The sequence below is a fragment of the Silurus aristotelis genome (assembly GCF_946808225.1).
Source record: "Silurus aristotelis genome assembly, chromosome: 12".
NCBI classification, from domain to species: Eukaryota; Metazoa; Chordata; class Actinopteri; order Siluriformes; family Siluridae; genus Silurus; species Silurus aristotelis.
Genome location: NC_139585.1, coordinates 27,788,349 through 27,797,889, shown reverse-complemented (window position 1 = coordinate 27,797,889; position 9,541 = coordinate 27,788,349). Strand labels below are relative to the sequence as shown.

The following is a 9,541-nucleotide window of genomic DNA, read 5'->3' as shown; positions in this document are numbered from 1 at the left end:
ACACAACACAACACAACACAACACAACACACGTGTCCTTATTTACGCGATTCTTTTCAAGTAATTAAAAATTACTTAAAAAGAGATTTTGGGCTCATGATAATTTTAATAGTGATCACAGTAATCAGTGTTTTACTCATTAATATTATTTTATTAATAGATGTGTTAAGAGTAACAGAGTCTTTTCACATAAACTGAATTGATTAAGCAAAGAGTCATGTGAAAAAAATTATAATATAAACATTTTCATAATAATATTATGATATAATATAATGATTATAGTTCTTTGGATATGTAAGTACATTTAAAGGCAAATACTTTTGTACTTTTACTCAAGTGAATGTTTGAAGGGAGCAATTTTACATTTACTGGAGTAATATTTTTCTGAGTGGATCTGTACTTTAACTCAACTACATGGTTTACTTCGTCCACCACTGCCAAGTAAACAGCTTTTATTAAAGACAATCAAAACATTCATGATTTTATAAATCATTACATGTATTCAGTGTGCAACAATATTTATAAGCCTATGCTAAACAATTCAATTCAGTAGGATATATTTATGTAGTGCTTTTAACAATGCAGCTTTACAAGAATAAATAAATTACAAATATACATTTTAATTAATAAATTAATCTCTAATTAGATCCTTAAGTTTATCATAATGAGCAAAGGAACTAAACTATGTATGCAATATGCAATTCAGCTATTCCTCTCTTGCTTTGTGGTCATTTTCATAGTAGAAATAAACTGGAATTGTAAATTAGATTCTTTATTGCATTCAACAATCTGTAGTTAAATATTTCCGATTCAAAGTTAACTAAAAAAAAAAAGAAAAAATTGTATATTTTGCAGAACTTCCCATCTTTTTCTTTTGTCTTTTTCTTGTTGTATAACAATTACTATTATTATAAATGTATTATTTCAAATTAATTTGATCTTATTTAGATCTGTGTCACTTTGGGCCCACTGTAAGACATGTCCATAATTGTGCAACATTCATTCATTCATTTTCTCCCGCTTATCCGTAATTCGGGTCGCGGGGGCAGCAGTCTAAGCAGACCCCCGTCTTCGACTGCTGCCCAATCCTCACAGCACCGTCCCTTACGGTCCCTCCTGCAGGTGGTGAGCCCACGGGAAGGCGGCCCCACGTCACGCCGACGTTACGGCCTTGATATTTCCCTCGTTAGGGACCCCTGGAGCATAGAGGGTTAAGGGCCTTGCTCAAGGGCCCAAGAGTGGCAGCTTGGCGATACCGGGGCTTGAACCCCAGACCTTCCGATCGGCAACCCAGCGCCTTAACCGCTGGAGCCACCACTCCACCTAAATATAGAAATAAATATATAAATATCTAAAGATATTTATTATGTGCACATTTATTTCATTTATTTTATCTGCACCATTGTCTCCATTTGCCAAGACAATCTGTTTGATTTTCATTTGTGCTCAGACATCTAATATTGTACAAAAATAACCTATGTAAACCTATGTATGCTAGCTTTGAGGACAATTTCAGGTAAAGAGTAAGCATTAAACACCATTTCATAGCCTTGATAAATAACAAAAAACTAAATGAGAACAACATAAAAAAAATCTGTTTATATGTAAACAACATCATTTTCAACCATCTGCTGCATCCAGATAAATATTGATAATTATTATAGATAATATACATAATATGATGTCAGGGAGCACCCTGCACCAGCACAAGCACCACCGATGCGCAGCAGCTCACCTGATTACTAACTCAGCGCACCTGCTTCTCATCAGCCGCCCAGCATAAATACGGCTCGTACGCGCCTCAGCTTTGTCCGTTATTGTTTGTTGCGATACCTGCTGTTTACGGCTCGCTTCTCTACTCCGCCATCAGACTGGTCTCCTTCGTGCGCGTGCCCGCGCACTGTCTGACTTTGCAGCGCGTATTTTCGGACTACACCGCTCTACTCACGTGTGTGCTTCTTTCACTGACTTTACTTTTGGGTGTTATTAAAAACTGTGTGCATGCACTCTGTCTTCCGCCTCGTTGCCTAACATATGAAGCCTGTGTGACTTCAAAGGAAAAAGTGAAAACTAAGATATCATAGCATCATTGTCACTGGAATAAAAACTTTGCATAAATAAACACAGCATGCATAATAAAATGAGCTTAAAATCCATGCCAGCACACGCACATTGAGCGTCCCATCTTTCTAACAGCAGCCGCCTGAAACCATGGTAAGGACAAGGACATTTTTTCTGATTTAATTTCAAGAATATGTACAGATAAATCTACACTCTAAAAGCTATTATCTAGTAAACTAGTTCACAGTGTCATTAGATACATTATCATATTTCCAGGTTAGATTGATTTGATCTGTAGGTAAAGAAGTGTAATTATTTTTCATACATTGCTTTTGCTTTTAATACATTTATGTTAATGATTTAATTCCAATTGTTAATACACTCAAAGCAACCACACAACAATTAGGCCATTAATGCAAGTAAATTAAAACATCAGTTATGTACCAAACAGTACACTTTTATTATCTCTATTTTTGAACTTGATGCAATTTAATGTATTGGATTTAGAACTTGATATTTCAATGAATTAGACATTTTAAAACAAAGTATTTCATTAGCATTTTTGGAGGTGGGACTTGAAAATTAAAAAGTGAGAAAAAGTGTAACCACTGGGTTAATAGTTATGTCCAAGATCTTCTTTTTTATAGAGACACAGAATTTGTATACTTTTTGTAAGAACTCTGTGTGTATGAATGTATTTAACAGCATGATTGTGATGCACAGCACTAAACACTCATTATGATAATTTATGTTGAGGATGAAAAACGTGTTTTATTTATAAAACCTGATTTGCATTACACTACATTTGCACTACAGGCCAATACTTTACATAACGTCAGATGACAGGGTATGATAAACATCTAGTCAAATAGAAAAAGTAAAATAAAAAATTAAGCTCCTTTTCAACAGCCATAAACTCAGTGCAGTAATATCCTAGTCTAAAGATTCTCCAAGTTGCTGGCTATGTTCGCAAAATCGATCGTGTGCACTCACCATGGTACTTTTGCAACAAAAAAGTCCTGAAATACTTTTAAAGTTGAAGCAAACATATTGTTAGCAACAACAAAATAGATGTGTGGGCTTTTTAACACAGCTGTTGAACACCGAAATCAAACCCTTGGAATGAATTGCCAATTTAGACACAATTTAAAGAATCAACATCGCCTGGGTAAAGTTCAGAGGTATCCTTGACCTCATATGTTTGGTTCTCTTTTAAATCTCTTTATTTCTACAAAGCTTCTTTGCGACAATGTTCATTGTTAAAGCACTATAAAAAATAGTACTCCAGTGAAGGGTGGGCTGCTCCAGTGAGAGTTTAAGCAGGTGATTTTGAGAAGTAGCAACGTCTAGTCATTGAAGAAATTTGAAATCCTAATGGAATCTTAATGGAACCCCAGTAGAAATTGTTAGGAGTTTTGATTGATGAGGATGTGCTACAAGTTAGAGCAATAAAGGATGGAGATGGAAATGTGTTGACTAGTGATGAGAGTGTGTTGAGGAGATGGAGGGAGTATTGGCTGTGAGCCCTTACCTGGACAGATTGACGGACGAGGTCAGACAGGAGTCTCCCTGGACTATGATGTTTGAGGATGATATTGTGATTTGTGGTGAGAGTAGGGAGCAGGTTGAGAAGAGCCTGGAGAGGTGAAGATATGCGCTGGGGAGAAGGGGAATGAAAGTCAGTAGGAGTAAGACAGAGTACATGTGTGTGAATGAGAGGGAGGGCAGTGGAGGGGTGCGGTTGCAGGGAGAAGAGGTGAAGAAGGTGGAGGAGTTCAGGTACCTGGGGTCAACAGTGCAAAGTAATGGAGAGTGTGTTAGAGAAGTGAAGAAAAGAGTGCAGGCAGGGTGGAGTGGGTGGAGAAGAGTGATAGCAGGAGTGATTGTGATAGAAGAGTATCTGTGAGAGTGAAAGGGAAAGTTTTTAGGACTGTGGTGAGACCTAAGATGTTGTATGGATTAGAGACAGTGGCATTGAGTAAAAGACAGGAGGTGGAGCTGGAGGTAGCAGAGCTGAAGATGTTGAGGTTTTCGTTGGGAGTGACGACGATGGACAAGATTAGAAATAAGATCATTAGAGGGACAGCGCCTGTAGGACGTTTTGGAGACAAGGTGAGGGAGGTGAGATTGAGATGGTTTGGACATGTGCAGAGGAGGGACATGGGGTATATCAGTAGGAGAATGCTGAAGATGGAGCCACCAGGAAGGAGGAAAAGAGGAAGACCGAGGAGGGGGTTTATGGATGTGGTGAGGGAGGACATGCAGGTAGTTGGGGTGAAAGAGGCAGATATACAGTACAGGGGGGTATGGAGACGGATGATCTGCTGTGGTGCCCCCTAATGGAAGCGGCCGAAAGAAGAAGAAGAAGAAGAAGAAGAAGAAGAAGTCAACGTAATGAAGAATATAATGCATTCAAATAGCTGCAAATGTTTCTCATGCTTCACATTAATCTTATTATCATAGTGCCACAATTAGCTGTTGTGGGTGATAAACATACACCTGCATTCATTTAAAATATACAAATCTATCTGCTTTAAAATTATATCTCGATTGTATGGTTTTATGTGAACCAATAATAAGTGGATATGTGATAATCTGTCTAACTGCAGGTGTGCAACTGTACTGATATCAACAGTCTACTCTACATCAACTACCTCTCCCCCATGTATGCTGTAGAGTCTGTCATTGGCTCCCTCTGCAACCTGTTTGTGATCCTGGTCTATATATTCTGTCTGCCTTCTTGGAAATCTTCAAATGTGTACGTGTTTAATTTGGCAATTTCCGACTTCATCTGCATGGCCACCTTAGCTGCACTGTCCTACAACTACAGTAATAACCTAAAATTACCTCCTGAACCATGTGCTTTTGTTCGCTACATCCTTCATGTTAACCTGTATGCCAGTATTGTCTTCATGCTGTGGGTGGGTGTGGACCGATTATTCCTGATGTGGTACCCACAACGCACCCACTTTCTTTTGACTTTAAAGGGCTCATTGCTCGTCAGCTTCCTGAACTGGATTTGGGTGACAATCGAGCTTGCTCCTCTTATTTACTTTGTTATTGATGACTTAAATTACAACAACTGGAGCATGTGTAATGATTTTGGCAGCTTGTACCAAACCATCCCTGTCCTACATTACAGCTTGTTGCTTGGCACATTTGCATATGTGCTGCCACTGCTGGCCTTGTATTTGTTATCCAGTAGGATGGTTTCTCTGCTGAAGAAGAGACAGGAAGTGCTTGGGACATCCTTCAAAGGGCCAATAAACATCGTGAAGGCTGCGGCGGTCATGCTGCTTGTGCTCTACTTGCCATTACATGTCATGAGAAGCATGCGCCTCGTATCACAGCTTCCTCATTTGGAAATGTCACCGTGCACGAAGACCTACATTGCGACAGCATACATAATTGTACGGCCAATTGGATTTTTTCACAGTGTCATAAACCCTGTGTTTTATGTCCTAATGACAGACAGGTTTAAAGAGATGATACAGGACAAGTGGAAGAAGATTAGAAGTTTCACCTAGAAGTCAAAAGCAAATCTCAATATGAAGAAAATTTGACTTCATTATCTACTTATTTTGATGCAAGCTATGTTGTATTTTATGCATGATATACAGGTAGTCGTCAACTTATGACCACGTTTGGGACCGACAAATCGGTCGTAACACAAATTTGGTCGTAAGTAGAGTAGGCTATATGTACAGTACTGTGAAATGATGCCGGAAGCTGGTACGCACTGTCGTACGCCGCGGCTAGTGATTGTGGTCGTAAGTTGCATAGGTCGTAAGTCGACGACTACCTGTACATTATAGAAGATATATATATATATTTATCAAAACTATTTCTTTCAATTCAACTGGTTTACATTTATCTTCTGTCTTGTATTGAGATTTATGATGTTTTCTATTGATTTGTTTTTTTCACTCATTTATATTCATTTAAATTTTTTTAATTGACGTTAAGTAGTTTCTATATCCAGTTTCTTATGCTTCATTTTATGACATTGTAGCTTAATTTCACTTGTAGATCAGTGGTGTAACCGAAAAAATTGGATAAGAATGTGCTTTTAAATGTATCTAAAATAAAATTAGGTTTAATGTCAACCTTTGGCTATTCAGTGGGGAAAAACTGTTAGATGAACTTCAGCAATGGACAAAAGTTTATGGACACCAGACCATCAGATTGTATAATTTTATAAATTGTTTTAGAATAATTCTACAAACTGAAGGTATTTCAGATCATTAACTTATCTCTTCTAAAATCTGCATTAGTCATAACATACGTACCTCGTCACGTTACAATGCTAAATGTACATTCACATCATCTACTGTAGCGAGTTTTATCAATGCCCTCCAGAAGTTATCGACATTGATTTGTCGCAGTGCTCGACTGGGCTACTAAATATCATTCAATCATCTAAAATCATTCCACTTCACACAAGTAAAACATTGCACTGTAGCTGGGGTTAAAATAAGTTGACAGCATTTCAAATAGCATGGAAGGAGAACCTCCTGAGTTATAGAAAACCCCCCAGAGCTGCTAGATCAGCATATTTCTCTACCCTCATAGAAGAAAACAAGCAATAATGTGCACACCATCAATAGGCAGTAATGATTTCAACTTTTTCAATAATAAAGTTAAAAACATCAGGCAAAATATCCAGACTATTCATTTAAACCCAAGCTATTTTATAAATGATAAATGATGTAGACAGCACTGTAATTATTACAGATTATCAATTACAAATTTCTTCTGCCATTCACGAGAATTATTTAAGAATTAATTTTATTTATTTCTGCATTAAAATAAACTTGTGTTCTAGATCCTTTACCTACATCACCCTACTGAACTCTACACTACACCATTAGATCACTGTATAAAACACTGTATATAACTTCTGTACATTTATACATACAATGTACATTTTAGAATCTTTTTTGGAATCTTGAAGATAGAGGTCTGTTTTACAGTTTTTCTCAGTCGCTTTGGAGCATTTCTCGAATCATTCTTAAGATTTGCAAATCAGTAAGTGCATTCTCAAAACAATGTGAACAAACAGCACAATACATTGGATTTCTTGAAAAAGACTGTTTTCTGCTCAAAATCCTTAGTACTTCTCTCAAAAGTAAGTATTTGTGTCAATGAACATAACATTGTCATCAAAATAACAAGTCCTTTTATCATTGTCTACGAACAAGATAGTCATAATGTTTAGTCATATTTTCAATATGACAATGCTTTATTTTTGTATTTCCTGATGTAAACTATGTTTTGGATTACAAATATTGAAAATGCACGAGGCTGATTTGGCAACTGTGAATTTCAACAGCACAAATTTATGATTGTAAGAGACTGGACAGGATTCACACTTTAAAATTTTTTTTTTACTAGTGGACTGGCTAAAAAATTACAATGTAATGTCATTGTAATAGAAAATAAAAAGACACAAATTAAAATTCCAAAAGGTAAACATAGGAAACACTTCTTATCCAGAACTGCGCATGCCGTACTATACAGTGTAATCAGTCTCTACCCCCTGACGTCCCAGTCTGTCGGGCCACAGATTTTCATCCACATCACAACAGATATCATCCCTTGCAATACCATTGTGAGGTCATGACTGACAACATTGTCCACAATAGTGGCTCTAATTTCATCTGAAATGTGTCGATGTCTTTGGCCTCTTCTTCCTCTATTTTGCCTCCTGACCCTTCCTGCTGCATCCTTATTCTTGGCTCTCGACAATGTTCGTTTCCTAGTTGTTCATCTATTTCCAACAATTGTTAGTCTGTGTTTTGCTCTTTTTATAAACACTCGCCAAAAAAGGTTCAGTAAAGGTTCACGAGATTCAGCCTTGACCTATTTTAGAGAACTAGTTGATTATTGGTTGATCTGAAAGTGAACACGCCCCTTCATTAGTGACATATAAGGTTCATCTGCACAATTCATCAAGACACATTTACCAAAAAAGTTTAATTGAACTGTGAAGAAGAAGAAGAGCTTGACAAATTTTGACAACTGGTTTAACCATTTTGCACTCAATGACTTATGCAATGAACTGGTGCCTACATGTTTTGGGGGTTAAGACCATTTAGGTGAAACTAGTATAATACATTTTGATCAACATGACATAAACAACTGATAATGTATGAAAACGCAGACACTTGTATACAATCGAATAAATGATGTACAAAAGCATTCGCAATTTCATCAAAGCAACGAGAAATGTTCGTATGATGAGCACTTGTGACTAAATGATGTGGAGTTTGAACAAGTAGTTTTGAGAATTTCATTTTTAATCTGAGAAACGCTCCAAAGCGACTGAGAAAAACTGTAAAATGGTAAATGACCTGCTATTGGATGATCTGAGCTGTGTCTCTATGCTTGTGTTGCTTGATCTTAAAGCAGCTTTTGTATTCAAGTCAAGTAAAGAAGCTTCCATTGTCATTTCAACCATATATACCTGATGCAATACACAGTGAAATGAGACAGAGCCCTGGTGCTACATAAAACAACATGGAGCTTCATCACACAACATAGAGCTACATAACAGGACACAGAGAAGACTAAAGTAAGTGACCTTGCCACATTAAGTGCATCGTGTGCAACCGAGTGAAAACAGTGCAGACAAAATATACACAAGTACAGTGTAGGACAGATACACAAAACACTAAATAGTGCCACCAGTATAATTTGTTACACAGCACAATGGGCAAAAGATGAATGTAAAGAGTGTCTTTGTAAATAAACACAAAATGTAAACACAAAAGTGCAAAACAGCAACAGCAGCAATCAATTAGATTTGCAAAACAGCATGTAAATAGTTTTGTAGTTATTTATAATGGTTGAACACCACTGATCATAATCTCCTCCTTGCTAGACTAGAGAATGTTGTTGGAATAAAGGGAACCGTTCTCTTCTGGCTCGGATCTTATTTGACTTTTTGCTAATATAATGTAAATAGTGAGTTCTTCACACTCTCTGAGGTAAAGTTTGGTTTTCCACAAGGATCTGTCTTAGGCCCACTCTCTTTTCTCTTCTTTATATATTAGCTGCTGCCTGTATACGTAAACATGGTATTAGCTTTCATTGCTGCTCTGATGATACACAGTTGTATGTTTCAGCAAAGCCAGATAAGAGAGATCAGCTTAAAAATGTTGAGGAGTGTGTGAAGGACATTAGACAGCGGATGCTTAAGAAATTAATTTAGCTGAATTTGGATAAGAACGGAGTACTTTCACAAGGACCACATGCAGCTAGAAGTAAAGAAATGGCTTATGTACCATCTCTGGATGGTTTTTTTTGTCTCGGTTTGTACAGAAGTCAACGACCTTGGTGTGATTATTGATTCGAGTCTTTCCTTTGAGGCACATGTGAATTTTTCCAGGATCATCTTTTTTCAACTTAGAAATATTTTTAAAATGAGAAATATGATGTTAGTTGAAGTTAGTTTATGCTTTGTTACATCTAGATTAGAC

The 9,541-nt window shown here is 37.0% G+C and overlaps 1 protein-coding gene across 1 annotated transcript; it reads left to right on the top strand.

Moving 5' to 3' along the window:
• The first annotated feature begins 2,179 nt into the window (after positions 1–2,179).
• Positions 2,180–5,848, top strand: LOC310734889 (succinate receptor 1-like). Its single transcript, XM_083557364.1, has 2 exons — positions 2,180–2,213; positions 4,670–5,848. The coding sequence occupies exons 1-2, from the start codon at positions 2,211–2,213 to the stop codon at positions 5,585–5,587; spliced, it is 921 nt and encodes a 306-aa protein (XP_083413490.1). The 5' UTR covers positions 2,180–2,210; the 3' UTR covers positions 5,588–5,848.
• Positions 5,849–9,541: the final 3,693 nt, after the last annotated feature.